Below are 19716 nucleotides of genomic sequence, written 5' to 3' on the forward strand. Positions count from 1 at the left end.
CCTACACAACTGATCCGTTGTTGAAATGTGGATGTAACCCTCTGTTGGTCATCAAACGCTACCTAGTGTTGTAGACCCCATACTCTTAAAATATATTCAAAGGACCTATTATCACATCTTAAGTAAAAGCATGGTTGCAATTTAAATATTCAAATTTATCGATTTCATTCAACCTTTTATGCTTCAAACATTATTAAATGTTAAAACATTATGCATTATATAGGACTGGATGAAGAGAATAAATGTTGAAATTAGGTGTTATTTTATGTGTTTTTAGTAAAGGGAAAGACCTGTTAGTGTTTAAAGGTCCCATTCCATGGATTATTTTATTATTTTATAATGTTTCCTGGGGTGCCCTTATAAAGTTAGTATGTTTTTTAGATCAAATTTTTTTATAATTTAGAAATAAAAGGCATTTTTCCTAGCCTGATTTCATCACCTGATTTGAACACTCTGTTTGAAGGGGCGTGTCTGCTGTGAGACTTCAATGTAAACGCCCTCTGCTGTGATTGGCTGACATGCTTGCATATGAAATATCTGGCATTACATGTGGAACTATCTGGAAAACTTTTACTATTACAGCTATTATACGTTTTTACCATTACAGCTTTTGTAATAGTTTTTTAAGTATTTAGATCTAATCCCATCACATAAAAGGTTGCAGTTATGAGCATTGAGCAGATGACAGCCTGTTGATCGCGTGAAAGATCTTATCATTGCAACGCAGTTTCTGCACTCACTAATGATTTCACCAATGCAAACATGATGTATATAAATACAGTAAGAGATTCATTGTGCAGTGTAACAGCGTCATTGATTTCATAACGAGTTTTGGCAAGTGTCCAGATAAACTCGCGCTGTGTGATTGACAGCTTGGGCGATTGGAAAGGGATCTTTGTTCTTTGATCGCTTTCTGTATATTAATCACAGTTTAAGTAAGATTATTTTCATCCTACTAAGAGAAACGATGTGAAGTTGATTGCTACTTCCATAGTAAATCACTACTTACCGCTTGCTGGAATATAGTTGAAATTGTCCCCTTTGTCAGTATGAAACGCTGAGAGAAGCCTGCTTGATATTATCCCAGGTTAGAAAAACAGTCCGTGGTGAAATGGACAGAGCAAACTAACAACTTCGAATTAAACTTTTGCGGTATCCGATTATAGATAAACATCAACCACGTCTGTTGACATTTCGCCATCAATACGCCTGTGTTCCTGTGGGCGGAGGTTACGGTTCTAGTGACATCATTAATGAAGGAAGTAGAGGGATGTAGTCCAATCCAGCCGTTTTTTGTAGGCGACTTCTGTTAAATAAAATATCTCGCTTGGCATTGAACTTTGAGCTTTATAATTTTACAGATATTATTTATACTCTAACAACAACATTACACACTAACTAAAGTTTGAAACATGGGATCACGAAGAACGGGACCTTTAATGCAATTATATTCGACATTTAAAAGTGTTTCTGTTGAAGTTTTTATGGTTATCTATCATTGTGCTTAAGTTAGGGTGTGGGTGGCTCCATGAAGGTTAAAGGGGTCATATAATGCCATTTTTGTACAAGTTATTATGATTCTTTAGGGGTAAATGAAAAGTTTGTAATACACTTTAATTAAAAATTCTCATTAGTATTGTAAGAAAACACTCATTTTACCTGGTCAAAAACAGCTCTGTTTTCAGCAAAGCCATTTAAGTTTGTAATAACACAATAACCATAACGCATTGTTCATTATAAACTTGGCATTATGAATTATATTGAGAACGTTGTACATAGAAAACATGACGTAATGTACCTTGAGTGTAAACCTTAGCCGCATTCATCGTGAAGCGTGCAAGCGATTTGCAAAGATTAATATAAAGGTTAATAAAATGTTACACTCACTTCAGTTCTTCTGGAGATGCAGCAGGAACACGAATAGTTGGTACCGATCCTTTTTTCAGGAGCAGCTTCTTAGCAAAACCAGCTTTATACTGACCCTCCTTTATAAAGCAGTCTGGTGAGAAATGATTCGCGCAAACATGAAAGCATTGACGTTGATCGTGGGGAATATTCCCTTTGAAAACAAAACTCAGCCACTGCGTCTTCAGCAGTTCGGATTTAGGAACATCAAAATGACTGCTGTGTTCGTTATTACACCCAAGAACAGAACACCACAATCGCTTAGACGCCATTCTGCTCCAGCGTATCAACAATGTCCGCGCGGACTATGATGACAGCTCGCTCAGGGCGGGTCTGTGTTGAAACGCTGCTGTCAATCAACAATAGTGGGAGGGGCGTCCGACCGTGTGACGTCACACGGTCAGACGGCTCGATTTGAGATGGGGGAAAACATATAAGGAGATTAAAAAAAGACCACTGGATGTTTTTTTATCGTTATATGATGGTTGTGTACAGGCACTGCCAATACACATTTCAGTACAATCAACTTGTAAAAGTGCATGTACCATTATATGACCCCTTTAACACTACTTTGACCATATGAGCAATGACCATGACTGTGCTAATGCCAGTGCCAAGTAATATGTTACTTGCTTTCAAATTTAAATAAGTTACATTTAGTATGTGCTATGTTAGCTGTTAATTTAAACTGAAGTAGATAAGATTAATTAGTTCCAGGGCCACCACTCGATTATGTTGGAATTAGTTGGAATTTTTTTTTTTTTGAGTAATCAATTTAAAAACGTGTGTTTATGTCGCAAAGTAAGTTCCACTAACTCTGTGTAGTTTGTTGGTTGAACATTATTTCACTAGATTCTTTTAAAAAAGATTGATGCAAAAAAAATTTAAGCCAAAACTAAATGTATTTTTAGTGTACAGTTGAACAGTGATGATAAACTGATGGGTTTGCAGGGATTCCAAGGAGCTCTATCTTCACAAGGTTGAGCTGGAGAAGATGCTCCTTCGTCCAAGCCGAAGCAGAGATACAAGCTTAGATAGTGGTGTCATCAGGTTGAAACGACAGATAGAGCTGTGTATCCTCTGCATAGTAGTGGTAGGAAGCAATGTGCCTTTATGATCGTGCCCACTGAGGTTGTGTGTATGGAGAAAAGAAGAGAACCGAGCACTGAACCTTGAAGCACCCCAGTGATTAGCTGATGTGACTCAGACACCCCTCCTCTCCATGAATTCTTCAAAGATCTGCCTGTGAGGTAAGACTGTACCGTAAAGTTACCAAAGTACCGTACCTTGGATGCACAAGTCAGAAAGAGTGGACAGAAGTACCTTGGGGGTTTAATGCACAAGTCAGAAAGAGTGGACAGAAGTACCTTGGGGGTTTACAGTGTCAATTGCACCCTTATTTACTCAACCGAAATGTAATAAAAATTAATACTAATGAGATTTTCTCTTTCATTTGGTCTCATTCGCTAAACATTGTGTATGCTATTCGTATTTATACGCACATTTGAACTTCTCACAAAAACGTTCTGCCTAATTCACACACACGTGCGTCAGCACATTAATTGATCTTAACCTTGTTCTATGTTGATGAATTCGGAGTGTTCTAAATGAGCTAAACCTATTGATGAACTAGATGTACCGCATCGCGGTACAAAATATGACCGCCGCTCAGGCCTGCACTGGCTTTCCACAAAAATAAATGACGTGGAGTAATTTGGCTGTATTGCGTGTTTATGTATATACCTAAAAAAAGTAGTAGTATGTGCATGTCTGTCTGTGTGTGTGTGTGTGTGTGTGTGTGTGTGTGTGTGTGTGTGTGTGTGTGTGTGTGTATGTGTGTGTGTTTGTGTATGTGTGTGTGTCTGTGCGTGTATGTATGTGTGCGTACATGTGTGCGCGTGTGTGTTTGTGTGTGTGTGTCTGTGCATGTGGATTTGTATGTGTGTGTATGGGTGTGTGTCTGTGCGTGTGGATGTCAGTGTGTGTGCATGCTTGCGTTTGTTTGTATTCCTGCATGTGTGTGTGTGACAGTATCATCCTAAACCAGCAACCCTTCGCTCAACAGCACCATCTACAGGCCGATGAGTGTACAGTCACTAAATGTGCACATAAATGAATTTATTTTATACCCCCCCATGGATGAAATTCTACGAAACTTAGCAGAGGATACCCCCAGAGGATGTCAAGTTAATCATACACATGAAATATGGTGCAGTTCTGAACATCTCCACTGAAGATAGGGGCGATTAAAGCAGAATAATATTGCATTTTCATTTTTTATGGGAGGGGCGCAAATCACAAATGAGTGATTGTGGGCTAGGTTGATGTGGGCCCTTAAGAGCAACATACCATAAAAATTTCTTTTGTTTCGGTGTCCCTGGTATCGTTGACGAAAAATTTACGGGGGCCCCAGCGCAGGGGGGAAGTGGCCCCCGGGGACCAAACAAAATTTTTCCGTAAAAGTCTAGTAGACCAACATACCATAAAAATTTCTTCATCCTCGGTGCCACGGTTCAGGTAGTTATTTAGGAAAAACTGCATTTTTTGAGTTTGGGGGGGCCCAGCGCGGGGGGGGAGTGGCCCCCGGGGACCAAACGAAATTTTTCCGTAGAAGTCTAGTGGGGCTACATGCCCACCAAATTTCATGTTCCCCGGTGCTTCGGTGTCCCTGGTATCGTTGACGAAAAATTTATGGGGGCCCCAGCGCGGAGGGGGGAGTGGCCCCCGGGGACCAAACGAAATTTTTCCGTAAAAGTCTAGTAGACCAACATACCATAAAAATGTCTTCATCCTCGGTGCCACGGTTCAGGTAGTTATTTAGGAAAAACTGAATTTTTTGGGGTTTGGGGGGGCCCAGCGCAGGGGGGGAGTGGCCCCCGGGGACCAAACGAAATTTTTCCGTAGAAGTCTAGTGGGGCTACATGCCCACCAAATTTCATGTTCCCCGGTGTTTCGGTGTCCCTGGTATCGTTGACGAAAAATTTACGGGGGCCCCAGCGCGGGGGGGGAAGTGGCCCCCGGGGACCAAATGAAATTTTTCCGTAAAAGTCTAGTAGACCAACATACCATAAAAATGTCTTCATCCTCGGTGCCACGGTTCAGGTAGTTATTTAGGAAAAACTGCATTTTTTGGGGTTTGGGGGGGCCCAGCACAGGGGGGGAGTGGCCCCCGGGGACCAAACGAAATTTTTCCTTAGAAGTCTAGTGGGGCTACATGCCCACCAAATTTCATGTTCCCCGGTGCTTCGGTGTCCCTGGTATCGTTGACGAAAAATTTACGGGGGCCCCAGCGCGGGGGGTGAGTGGCCCCCGGGGACCAAACGAAATTTTTCCGTAAAAGTCTAGTAGACCAACATACCATAAAAATTTCTTCATCCTCGGTGCCACGGTTCAGGTAGTTATTTAGGAAAAACTGCATATTTTGGGGTTTGGGGGGGCCCAGCGCGGGGGGGGAGTGGCCCCCGGGGACCAAACGAAATTTTTCCGTAGAAGTCTAGTGGGGCTACATGCCCACCAAATTTCATGTTCCCCGGTGTTTCGGTGTCCCTGGTATCGTTGACGAAAAATTTACGGGGGCCCCAGCGCGGGGGGGAAAGTGGCCCCCGGGGACCAAACGAAATTTTTCCGTAAAAGTCTAGTAGACCAACATACCATAAAAATTTCTTCATCCTCGGTGCCACGGTTCAGGTAGTTATTTAGGAAAAACTGCATTTTTTTGGGTTTGGGGGGGCCCAGCGCGGGGGGGGAGTGGCCCCCGGGGACCAAACGAAATTTTTCCTTAGAAGTCTAGTGGGGCTACATGCCCACCAAATTTCATGTTCCCCGGTGCTTCGGTGTCCCTGGTATCGTTGACGAAAAATTCAGTAAGGTGACGGGAAAAAAAAAAAAAAAAAACTTTGACAATCCCTATATGACCGCTTTCGCTAGCTACGCTAGCGGCGGTCATAATTATGATTTGTTCGTGAAAATGTTTGTATGCAGATTTCATGCATAAATTAGTGCATACGTATGCTTAGTGAATGAGACCCATTGTCCTAATAAAAAGCAAAAATCTCATAAAAAAAAAACATGCTTAACTCGCTCTGTCATTCATACACAAATACACTGACAGGTTTTCTTATTCATGTGCACACACACACCTATAACCATGACATTAATCAAAACACTGTGCTGAAATTGTATAGCTGCAACAATCACTCAAAACCATGAGCTCATGCACACACACACACACACACAAGGTTTACAGACAGGGTTTAAAATTAACATTCACCAAATGCAACTAAAAATTGGATCTGACGAATAAATGACAGCCAGTTGGCCTGTAACTTTTCTAGGAACTGCAGAATAATGCATGATTATTTCTATTTAAGCTATGATCAGTGACTGTTGAGAGACCAATATTTACTGGAATACTTTTTTTATTGTCATAATAACCCCAGAACTTAATTTAATTTAACTTAATGCGTTCATGTAGAAACAAAATTATGAAATTAGCCACCACAAGAACAATACTAAGAACAAAATCTAAATCTTCACGATCTCAGTTTTTTTGTGAGTGGTGAAATTTCATGAGGAGATGCTGTGAGTGACACTATGACCCACAGGGAAACAAATGTTGTTGTTGTTGTTTTTTCACAGAGGAAACCAATTTTAAGCAGGGGTGACATGCACATGTTCATTCTGAGAGTGCAGTCCTTCCCAGGTCAGATAAGACATGACTTAACAACCTAGCAGTTCTTTCTATCAATTGCAACTTAACTTGATAGCCACCTGCATTTTATTTTATTTTATTTTAAGTTGCATATGCAAAAGTTGTATGGGCCACTTTTACGTTACTTTATTTTATTCTTTTGTGGGCATTTTTAAAGCTTGAAAGCTTCAGTTCCTGATCATTGTAATAAGCGATCAGTACCATCTTCATACTTTTTTCCAGTCATGCAGGTTTGGAGTGACATGAGGTTGAGTAAATGTTGACAGCATTTTCATTTTTTGATTAACTGTTCCTCTAATCTTTACAGTTCGCAGTTACAGAGAAACACAGTGAAAGAATAGAGGGGAAGAAAGTGAGGGAGCCGGTGGCAAAGATTTGAAAGTAATAAGGGGGGACATGAGAACAGCTGGAAGAACAATACTAAGGAGGAGACAGAATTAAGGGAACATTACCAGAGACAGAAAGAGTGAGACAGAGAGTGGAAAAGAGAGGATGAAATAGAGAGGAATAGAATAAATGAAAGAAAACAAAAATATAAAAATGAGAGAAATCGAGGCGGGGGGATGGTGCTCAGGGATCCATGCTAACCGCTCTATTCTGCTCCAGTGCTTTCACACAGTGCAAAGGGGGAAATTTATCGTTCCTGGCAAACAATTTATCCGCCATTCCACCACTCAAGGCCAGTTCACATGCATCTCGTTTGAGAAAAATAGCTCTCCATGGGATTGCCCTCTAGCCTGTCTTTTTCCCCCCCTCTCTCTGCGTATTTCATCACTTTTTGTACGTGTGTGCGCTTTTTTTGTTGTTGCATCTGATCATCTGCCTTACTTGTTTGGCCTTGATGTTTTACAGGGTTGTTTTAGAGGGTTTCATTAAAGGATAAGCAACATCAAAAACTCCTAAAAAGATAACTGTTAGCATTTCCATTCAAGGCAAGGCAAGTTTATTTATATAGCACATTTCATACACTATGGCAATTCAAAGTGCTTTAGAAAGGAATTAAAATATCACAGCCATAAATGGCATGTACTGTAACTATTCACTCTGAAAGCCAGAGGAAAATTACTTTATTAGAATGTTGATTGGCTGATGCATCTCGAGAATGTGCACAGTTCCAAACCAATCACTAGTGTTATCATTGGCTGGGATGCGAAAGACACCAGACAGGGAAAAATCTAAATTCATTTCAGGCATTTAATAGCATTCTATAACAAAATTTGGCACTGGTAAAACATTAACTGTCATATTATGAAATTGGACTTGTTGAGTCTGCCTAACCATTTGCAATGCTTGATCAAACAAAAATGTATAAAACTGTATGAAACATTTGAAAATGTTAAAAACATTAAAAAATATTTTTTTACTTGAAATAAAGCTGAAATAAAATACAATTTAAATATTAGATGAAAAAATTAACAAAAATGTTGCCTTGCCAACTAATTAAAATAAAATAAGTTGAACTTGAAGTACTAAATTACTAAAACTAAAAAAAAACAAAGCTAATTTAAAATAATTATAAATACTAATAGTTTGAAAATAATACTAAAATAACACTGGTATAGACTAAGCTAACATAATAATCGACTAGCAGTGTGATAAGCTAGTACGCTGCGGTTAGCTTGCAAAATGTAAGTTAAATAAATAAGTAAAAAGATTTTTTTTATTTCACTGTCTATAGTTTCAGTTTATTAACAATTTGAAAGACATAACATAGTTCTGACGACATACAACATAAAGTGATTTTGTACGATTTTTAATCAACAGAATGCCAATTAAAAGTTCTTTGAGCCAATAGAATCACTTTGGGATCCTACACTGAAGAACAAATGTTTTGTCTGTTCAACTCCATGTGGTAACATCTAAAATAACTTGTTTAGTTTCATTATTGATTATAACTGAATTCAACCAACCTGAAAAAAAAACAAGATTCTACTGAAGCATAACTGTCAGTAGATATAACCTGATTTCTCCAGCAAGGTATTTAAGTATATGTTGAAAGTCCTTTTCCACCCTGATGTAAATACTCTCAAAAATCAATTCATTACCCTTACTTAATTTAATGGAAGAAATGTTTAAACAAAAACAATTTAATTTAGTTAATTCAAAATAAATCAGTTTATTTGGGTCAACACAATTTAGTTGGTTTAGGTCAAATTGATTTACTCTAGTATGTTTAACTTAACTTTTAGTCAAACTTAATGTTTTATGGTGATCCAACCTCATTTTTTTATTAATTTACTGAGGCTTAAGTTTCAAACAAGTAGTGTTGTTCATCATTATATATAATGAACCAATAAGAGAAGATAGGTATCAGTACGGACATAGAACATTGAGTGCCCACAAGCGCTACTCTTCAGCACAATGGTAATCATAAAATTCAATAACAGAAACTCCTCTAAATGTCCAACATAACTGAACATTAAACATTAACATAAACTACCAACATCTTTCTCTTTACCGAAAAACACATACAATAACCCTATATGAATCCCTAAATTTACTCTCCTAATGCAGTACCTTGCAAAGCATGTTGGGAACAGATCAACTGCCCAGCTAGTTATGTCAAAAAAATTATTCACATAGTTTCAACACAAATGAATTAAGTAAACTTCACTTTTAAATATATTAGGTGGATTGAACACAATGAAATTAAGTTGTGACAAATGTTAAATTGTGTTACCTTAGCTCATTTTAAATAACAAGAACAAGAGGTCAAATATTTTTTGAGTGTATATTGATGTAATTTGATGTATATTCGTTTATCTTTGAAGTAAAATTCGCAGATCAGCAAGGATCCGCCAAACACAAACCTTTTCTTCTTATTTGTCCTTCAGAGCAGATGTCTTGTAGCTGACATGAGTTACGGTTATACTGCCCTCTATAGGTCTGGTGTGGTTTTAGTGCGCATGCGTCGAATGTGTCCATCCTGAGCTTTATTGGAAATTGTATATTGGGTCAAAGTAACTCAATTACATTCCCTTGTTTTATTTTTTTTTTTCCAAAAACCTGTTTGGATCAGGTTACAACAACAAAATTAGATTGTATAGGTATCAGGTAGAAATATCTCCTTAAAGCAACAACTGCACATGTTCACTTTTTACAGTGTAGATCAGAGCAAACTGTATTGTTTATTAAAACTGCGTCTGTCGGCAAGGGCTAACCATGCTAATCAGCTAAACTTTCTTTTGACCCTTTGGCTGTGAAAACATTTTGTAAATTGCTTGTTTTCTCTTTCCATTTTGCCATCTCATTGTTCCAAAATTCCTTTCCACATAACTGCACATTAAACATCAAATAACTTCTGATTTTATGTGATTGTGCCGTTTTGTTCAGCATGTTCGTTTCTAATGTGTACTGAAGACAGACTGGAAACTTGTTGTGGATGGGGTGCTAAAAAATCAGTCATGAAACATGGATTTATGCAACCATACATATCTGATGTATTTTATGTATTTTACATAAGACTTAATCAAGAAATGAATATGCAGAACTTCTTAGATGCTTTTCAGCAGTGAGCTCAAATCCTTTTTTTGCATACACAAGCCTTTCAGTAAAAATAAAATAGTGTTTTTATCATTATATTCTTCCTTTTTGATCTTCAATCTCAAATCTTAGCCGAAAGCTAATCTAAATCTCGCAGACAAAATCTCCTACCATTATCCGTTTATTCAAATGAGAAACTTATTCCTCCTCTTATTCTCTCTCCCTCTCTCCATTCATCCTCCTTTAAGGCTTTCTGTATGCTGTGAGCTGTTCTTGTTAAATTAATGTGTACACTAAAGAGCGAAGAATATGTGGGAAATTGCTTTTTTTAGAGACGGAATGCAGATATTGTCATTTTTAGGTGAAAAAAGATGCTCTATAAATCTTTTTAAAACAGAATACCAGAAGAACCATCCAAACGACTTGTCTGGTTTGAATAGAGCATGTTTATAGATTACGCTTGTGTGTTTCAGTGCTAGTTTTCTGTGAAGACTAGATTCAGCTAATTAGGTTAGCACAGTGTGAGCACCCCTGCAGCCTGTGTGTGTGTGTGTGTGTGTGTGTGTGTGTGTGTGTGTGTGTGTGTGTGTGTGTGTGTGTGTGTGTGTGTGTGTGTGTGTGTGTGTGTGTGTGTGTGTGTGTGTGTGTGTGTGTGTGTGTGTGTGTCTGCTTTGAAGGCACCATATCTGCTGTGCAGTGCTTGAAGTGCTTTATATAACTGGGCCGTTCTGTTTCTTATGGATCTCTCTCTCTCTCTCTCTCTCTCTCTCTCTCTCTCTCTCTCTCTCTCTCTCTCTCTCTCTCTCTCTCTCTCACACACACACACACACACACACACACACACACACACACACACACACACACACACACACACACACACACACACACACACACACACACCATATCCCTCTGATCATTACCCTGGGGAGTGTGAGTTTATTACTTCAGGTTTTCTTTGTGTTTTCTCTGCAAGTATCTCACTTTCCACCTGAAAATATCCTTTCTTATATGTCAGACCAGAAAAAAAAAGTGTCAAACAGGTAATCCATGGTGCGTTCAGCTCTAAGACAGGTCTGAGGAGGGTAAAAGCACTCCAAATCTGTCACAAGCTCATTGATTCAGTCATCTGTAGACGAGGGTATACAATATGTTACATCTCATCCGAAAACTACTGAGGAAATTTGCACCATCTGACTTGCATAATTAGAACTCATTTCAGGAACATCATTTTGATTATTAGATTTTGATTATTAGAGAGGTGTAATGTGATGTAGTTTGTAAATAACTTAATGTGATGATGACATAAAAGTATTATCTGTTAAATGAGATCAGAAGGGTGTTACATTTTGCCTTTAATAAGGATTTTATCTAGTTTAAGATGCAACAGAAATCTGTATTTCATAAAACGCACACTTGTGCACAAACAGACACATACAGAGCTGTATTTTTTTACTTTATATTACAAACCTGGGCAGAAAATTACATAAACCGCCTGTAGCTTGGCCTAGAGACCACCTGCAGATACGAGGGAAATGATTTTAATAATGCTCACACACACACACACAGATTCAGATGTGATTTAAAGATGTATAACTTCATCACACGCCTGTTGTATAACTCATCGCTCCTCTAGGGAACTGTAGACTTCACACGCTGATGTGATATACCGCACTCGCACATGCAGACACATACTTTCATGTCTCAGAGTGAATTTATAAAGCTCTTTGGCCAGCCAAAGGTGTCTTTCATCTTTACTCAATAAATAAACATTGTTTGAATGCAGTGTCTTAAGCGCATACTGGACAATCAATAAACTGATTTATATATGGTCTTTGATAAATTTATGAGTTTCTACAGAAACACTGATTTGTGAATGCAGACGTGTTTTTCCTTTTCATGTAATTAAAAAAAAAACATACATCTTTAAATCCCAAGGATGTCTGCATGTTTCGATGGGGAAATGACTTTAATTCTTCAAAAATATTTTTCTACAGATGTGTTAAAAAATGTATACAACACATTTGCATATTTGATGTAAATAACGTGAATTTCTATTCCTCATATTAACCTAATGCAGAATGTCCTATACCTACTGTGACAGGTGGAACCGACCCTTTGCTAAGCCCCACCCCCTTTGTCACTGTTGCCAGTTCATATCAGAGCCTTTAAAAAAACAGAGTTGCGACACTCCCAAAGATTTCCATTGGAATTGAGGAATGTGGAAGTATCGCATGTCGTGGAGCAAGCAATAGTTCAAACAACCAATACTGTAGTTCCAGCATTGAACCCCATTCATTTCAGTGTTTCTCAAGCGCACTCACTGGTAAACTTTTTTCTTTTTGACATTTTAACACATTAGTTGAGCTCTCAGGAATCTAGAAAGTAGTGGTATTTTATGAAGCACTTTAATGTTTATTGTTACATAATAGATAGTTAGACTCTAATTGCAGTTAGATAAAATACAATCTTTCTCTCCCTGTAGGAGGTTGAATGAGTTTCTGTGAATTCAAGAAATAACTTATCTAGTGCCTCACTGGAGATAGTATATAAAAAAGAGTTTTGTTTGTAATAAATTGGTTTTGTTAACAGTATTTTAAACTTTTTTCATGGGTTAAATTCAGTATTTGCTTGCATTCATTAATATTCACTTGCTGTGTATATACTGTGAGTATAAAAAACCATTAGGATGTGAATAATTAACCTTTTAAATGTAACAGAAAAATCTAAACTTATAAAAATCTAGTGTTTGATCATGTCTAAATATATACACAAATGCAAAACCAAAAAAAAAAAAAAAGTAAGCAATTATGCTCTTGAGTTTTGAGCAACTAGACCAGAGCGATATACATGTATATTTATTAAAGAGCCATAGAGGCATCTAATGGTTAACCATGGCATTACATATGAATATTATCTTTCGGGCCACCAGATGCCTCTAATTTGCATTAGAACTTTTTCTCTATTTTAACCTTAAATACAACACTAATTGTAACATGAATAATAAACATATTAGAAAAAAATAATATTATTTTAAATGGATCTGCACAAATATTATTTAGTACCAAAAAGATAAAAAGTTACACTTAAGGAGTTTGGTCACTTTTGACCGCCATGGAGTATGAGTGTGACCCTCGAAGGAAGAAAAGCATATTAATGTTGTTTCTTTATCTCTCCCCAGAAGAAAATGCTACTGTCAGCGTATATTCAATGCACAAACAATGCATATTATGCGTTAATATTTACAAGGAATTGCTGCAAATATAGTGAAACTGCTGTCTATCCTGCTTAAACCCATTCAAACAGATTGACAGCACAGAGTTTTTTGGAACTATTGAGAGCTCTATGAACCACGTGACCACGAGATTAAAGCATGTCGCAACTTTGTTTTTCAGCGGCTCTGGCTCAAACTAGTGTTATAGAACATCCCATAGGAATGAATTTTTCAGTATAATATGCTTGTATTATTCTTTGTAATCTGTAATGAAGTGTGAGATTGCAAAACATCTTTTGTCTTTCTTTAAAGAAATTGTTAAATTAAAAACTGACTCGAGAAGAGAAAGAAAAGCGCTTATCGCAGTCAACTGAAAAGAGAGAAGCCTCATTTGAAATCGATTACAAATGATAACATTAGCGTAAGTGAACAGAACTGCTTCACACATCTACGGTACTGTGAGCTTTTTAGTAGCTGTCACCTCTAATGTGACCTGAATCCATATGTAAATGAATTAACATTATGTTATTACCATTAATTTACCTTGAAGCAAATGTGGGTGTTCTTACTGATGTGCACTCAAATATATTCATTTTAAAATGAGGGGTGAGACAGAGTTTAATCCATAGCGTGAACCTCTCAATACTATGAAAAGGGTAAAAATACGGTGCATCATCTCTGGGTACCGTGTCCGTGTGTCATAATTTTACATAGACTGGCAATGTTTTATCAGTATCTTTTCATATTTTCTATAAAATTCGCTTTCGTGCTTTCTGAAAACACAGGACTTCTAATAGAAAAGAGCTAAACTTACAGTTCCCCTCGTGTCTGATAACAGCAGCATCTTATTGTGAACATGTTTATGTTTTGCAGAACTGGAGGTGGCGCGTCTAAGTACAGATGTTAATCTGGCTGATCTAACCTTCCCTCAAACTGGATTATCCGGCAACTCCATTCATCTCTCAGCCAACACACTCAAACAGCAAGGACGCAACGGTAATCTGTCATTGTCCATTTGCCTCTTTTTAATTCACAATCTGACACTTCCCAGACTGACCGCTTCTGTATTTTCTATTCCTCAGGTGAGATCCGTTTGGCTCTGGTTCTCTATAAGAACCTCGGCCAGTACCTGTCTACGGAGAATGCTAGCGTGCGGCTCGGCAGTGAAGCGGCCTATCCAAACTATTCACTTATAGTCAACTCACCTGTTATTACTGCAGCTATTAATAAAGACAGTAACAAGGTCTACCTTTCTGAACCTGTGTTCTTCACTGTCAGACACATACAGGTATTATATACACTTACATTTTCATCTTTCTTTTTGGAGTATTTCTGCCTTCTAGTGATTTCTGTCACTATAATGGAGTGTATGATGTGCATCTCCTTATTCCAGCAGTCGGAAGAGAACTTCAATCCGAACTGCTCCTTTTGGAGTTACTCCAAACGCACCATGACCGGATACTGGTCCACTCAGGACTGCAGACTACTAGGCACCAACCGCACTCACACGTCCTGTTCTTGCACACACCTCACGAACTTTGCCGTGCTCATGGCCCACGTGGAGGTCAAGGTATGTCTGTTACGTTATCAGTACTAATCTCGTCAATTAAATTACTAATGAAAATGTATACTGTGTATTAACAAATGATTTCTTGATTTGTTCAGTGACAATGAAAGAAAATTAGACAAAAAGATGGAAAGTAATTAAACGATTTTAATTAGCAAGAAGAGACTGCAAGCTATTAACAGATGAATTTGACAAAAAGGTACTTGCTATTCAGAATGTCTCTTATAGATTAACACATTTTCAAGCACCGATGTTACTTTAGCATTATTTATATACTACTGAAGCATTTATTTATATTTTCCATTTATTTTTAATGGAATGATTTTTTTTTTTTTTTAGTTTATCTATTTAGCTTTCTTTTTTTTTTTATCTAGTTTTAATTAACATTAGTCAACTTTAGTCTTAAACTTTATTTTAGTTAGTTGCCAAGCCAACATTTCAAGTTATTCTTTTTTTTTATTAATCTAATATTTATAGTTTACTTTGCTTTATTTTAGCTTTATTTCAATAAATGTAAAGTTTTTTTTATATATATATATATATATATATATATATATATATATATATATTTTTTTTTTTTTTTTTTTTTTTTTTTAGTTAATATCAACACTGATTTGCTCATTATCATCAGCTGAAATGTTGTTGTCAAAAAAAAATATCAAAATGAATCAAATGTATATGCCTTGTATAATGGACTAAAATGTCCAGTCAAAAAAAATATATCAAAATGAATCAAATGTATATGCCTTGTATAATGGACTAAAATGTCCATTTAAACCTCGAGTCAGTACATTTAAAGTTCATTTTCATCAAAAGACAAAGCTTAATAACTAACAGTGCCCACTATAGATTTAAACTATACAAACGATATACCCATGACTTCATATAACTGAAAACCCAGCTTAAATTAATTTAAGGTAACTCTATAAGTTACCAATTGGTCAAAGTTGGTCATTATTAGCTGGTCCAGACTAGTTAAGTGGTTTCCCAGCTAGACAGGCTATGGCGGAGCAGATGTTGACCTGGTACCATCTTGATCAACCTAGTTTGAGCTGGTGGACCACCATTGATTTAATGGTGGGGAACTGATTGAGCTGGTTGAGGACTTGGAGCTGTTGGGCAGTGAATGTCATGTTGAGTTTCATCCATAGCAATTTATGTGGCCACAATAAGCATAAGTTGATTATTAATGGCTGGTGAAGTGGTGGTCATTGAATTTGATGCTGTACTCTTCTAGTAATTCGGTTGAGAATGGAATACTTTACAGCTAACCTGAGATTTACAACCAGACCCAGTATAAAAATTTGAACTGCACTCACTAGCACTGCAATAGGTTACGTCTTCCACCGCTAGGAGAGACCTCACAGGTCTCCTGAAGCCACTCGGCTCTTGCCTCGGGCTATAAGACTGTGTAATGTGTGTTACAGTATCTCAGAGAGGACACTCATCTCTCTCTCACTGCACACAAACACACACATGCAAACAGTAATACATGGACAAAACAGATGTGGAAAGTCCAAATATAGTGGAGACTAATGAATTGAACATGCATGAACATGTCATGAGGTGTATGCATGTGTGTGTCAACAGAAGACTGCCGAAATGATTTATGCACAAAACGTAAAGGCAAAAGGTCAGGATATACATAAATGTAAATGTTGTGTGCAGAGGGGAGGAGTGACCTTAAACATTCACACACACACACACACACACACACACACACACACACACACACACACACACACACACACACACACACACACACACACACCATTTGGACCCACACCCTTGAGGCTGCATTAATGGATGTTGCGTATATGTATGAATGATTAATAAAACCATTTAGTGTGTGTATACTTCTGTGTGTTCAGGCCTGACTGCACACATTCACTGAACACTGAGTCTTGTCAGTGGCAAATTTCTCACACTACCGCTGAAATGAATGGACCTTTCCGACAAACCCAGGCCCACAATCTGTGACTCTGCAAAAATTGAATGCTCACCATTTAAGAAGTGAAACATTATGTTGAATTATTAAATATTTGTATGTATTTTATAATGCTTTCAGCCGCAAAAAAAGAGTACTGCAGTATCAGCTCTTTTTAACAAATTTGACCATGTTTAAGTCCATTTTGCAGATCTTCCTCCAAAATCAGTGCAGAAAATGTAAAGAATAATAATAATAATAAGGTCTGCATATTCCACCTGGGCTTTGACCGATCAAGTTCTGCATCCTGTCTGAACTCTACCAGCAAGGAACTTCCATACTAGGAATAGGCTTGTTGAGAAATTTTGTAGTCAAGCTTACATATACTACTGTTCAAATGTTTGAGGTTTTGTAGTACTTTTTTTTTTTTCCAAAATGGACACATTAAATTGGTCAAAAGTGATAGTCAAGCGTTTTATATTATTACAAAAAATCTACTTACTAATCTATCACATGAAGAAATTACATTTTAAAATATATCATAGATGACAGTTATTTTAATTTGTAATTTTATTTCATAATATTACTAAAAGTATCTTTATTTGTGCGTATTCTGAGAGGAGTACCTCTCCCTTGTCCATGAAAATTGCTGTGTTTCTCTGCTCGCTTCTCGACGACTGCCGCTTCCCCTCAGCACAAGTTTGGAATTGTTTTAAAATGCAGCATTCCAACTTTGTGAATATTCTCTTATAGCGAACCAATTAAATGTGATTTTCAAACTCATGCTGATGTAAACAACATGATCTTACGCGCATTATCTGTTATGTCTTAAGTGAACATTTGTTTAACTGTTGGGGAAAACATTGATGTGTAATATGTATTAGATTGTGCGGTACAGTAGGTTTTAATATATGTCTGTTTCATTAATTTAAATCAAACAATTGTGGTATCATGGGAAAAAAAAGTTGAATATATATTTGTCCTACAGATATTTGGTTTTGACTTGGTGTGTGCCGAATTTGGTGTTATTACCAGGGATTTTAAGGTATGGTTGCTAGGTGATTTTGTTTTGGAACCTTCAGAAAACTAGATTTTCTCAAAATTTACTTTGCTGACTCTATCGACTTAAAACAGATGTAGCTCAGTAATATATATATCATTTCGAAGGTTTTTAATAGAATGTGAAAATAACAATAAATCATTTTCGAAAATTTGCTCGTTGTGACTCATTTTGCCAGCACGGGTAACATTTACTGAATGTAGTAGATGCTTATATGGACCTTGACTAACATCATTCCCTCTTCTCACTCTCTCTAATTCTCAGAAAGCAGGCCAGGTGCATGAGCTGCTGTTGGACGTCATAACGTGGGTGGGGATCCTGCTGTCACTGGTCTGTCTGCTCATCTGCATCTTCACCTTCTGTTTCTTCCGTGGTCTCCAAAGCGACAGGAACACCATCCATAAGAACCTCTGCATCTCCCTCTTTATCGCTGAAACGCTCTTCCTCACCGGGATCAACCGTGCAGACCAGCCCGTACGATACACACACACACACCTGCTCCACATGAAAAGGCCCACATATGCACACTTGATGGACTTAGATTTATTGCAGAACACACACACAATTCCTTAAGTCGCCAAGTTGGGCATCTGACTCTTGTTAATTACAGAAATAGAGTGGGTCTTTGACCTCTCGTTAATGAAAAAAAAAAACCTCATTGTGTCCTTAGAGAGAGAGAGAGAAAGAGAGAGAGAGAGAGGAGAATATAAGCAAAGACAAATGGAAAATGACAAAGATAAAGTACTGAAAATCCGTCGGGAAATTTCTGAAGTGATAACAGAACAGACGGTTAATACTCAAAGCAGCTCAGATCACACAGATACTGGGTAGATAATTTCAACACCGTTTGTGCTCAGTGTGTGTCTTTGTTACAGATCGTCTGTGCGGTGTTTGCGGCCCTGCTGCATTTCTTCTTCTTGGCTGCGTTTACATGGATGTTTCTGGAAGGCGTACAGCTGTACATCATGCTGGTGGAAGTGTTCGAAAGCGAGTATTCGCGCACCAAGTACTTCTATCTCACTGGATACGGAGTGCCTGCTGTTATAGTGGCTGTTTCTGCCGCCGTGGATTATCGCAGCTATGGAACTGAAAGAGTGTATGTATATGGCACATACAAGGTGCATGGTGGACAATTGCCAATATAAAATGCGCATAAAGGGGTTAGTTGTTACTCTTTTTAAACAGGAAAAAAGATACAGTTGACTGAACACACAACATGAATATTTTTTTTCAACATGCAGCATGTGTGTAAGTGTGTGCCATTAAACAACCTTTTCAGTTAAATTGAACAAATGTTAGCAATATATATTTATATAAATATATATATATATATATAAAAAAAATTAAACTTTCAGTATAAAATGTGACAACTTGCCCCTATAGTTGCCTGAATGTATGCCAGGGTGGTTTTGTTGTCTTGTTTGCTCTTACAAAAATACGATATTGAAATTTTAGTTTTAAGAACAAAATTCATACAAATATTTTAATTGAAGAGAGATGCAAAAGACAATTTTTGAAAGAAAACACATTTATGTAAATGGTCTGTAAATCAAAATTTAATTTATGTAAATCAAAACCTTTTAGTTACAGAGTCTCCCCTACATAATTCAAATAAAATCTTACACTATTATTCCACACAATATTTACTCAAAATCCACTAGAAAAACAAAAACAAAAAAACATATCACTTATTATTCATTGACAGCTCTCTGAAGATTTTGGAACAAACATAAGGGGGAGGTAACACTTGATTTGGCCAAGCGGACACAACTATCAGCCAATTAATCTGTCTGGCCAATGTATTGGTCTATCACTAGTGTGATGTCCAAAAGGCGTCTGTCGGCTTCCATTC

General features: G+C 37.3%; 1 protein-coding gene across 4 annotated transcripts in view; it reads left to right on the forward strand.

Annotated features, from left to right (window-relative positions):
• Positions 1-19716, forward strand: part of adgrl3.1 (adhesion G protein-coupled receptor L3.1) — a 119613-nt gene that overhangs the window by 81279 nt on the left and 18618 nt on the right. For all 4 annotated transcript variants that reach the window (XM_079856002.1, XM_079856003.1, XM_079856000.1 and 1 more), the window contains exons 12-16: positions 14184-14306; positions 14393-14598; positions 14704-14880; positions 18129-18338; positions 18740-18960. In XM_079856002.1, the coding sequence (XP_079712128.1) occupies positions 14184-14306; positions 14393-14598; positions 14704-14880; positions 18129-18338; positions 18740-18960 (937 nt within the window). The remainder of the gene's footprint in view (positions 1-14183; positions 14307-14392; positions 14599-14703; positions 14881-18128; positions 18339-18739; positions 18961-19716) is intronic.

The sequence above is a fragment of the Squalius cephalus genome (assembly GCF_949319135.1).
Source record: "Squalius cephalus genome assembly, chromosome: 2".
Taxonomy (NCBI): domain Eukaryota; kingdom Metazoa; phylum Chordata; class Actinopteri; order Cypriniformes; family Leuciscidae; genus Squalius; species Squalius cephalus.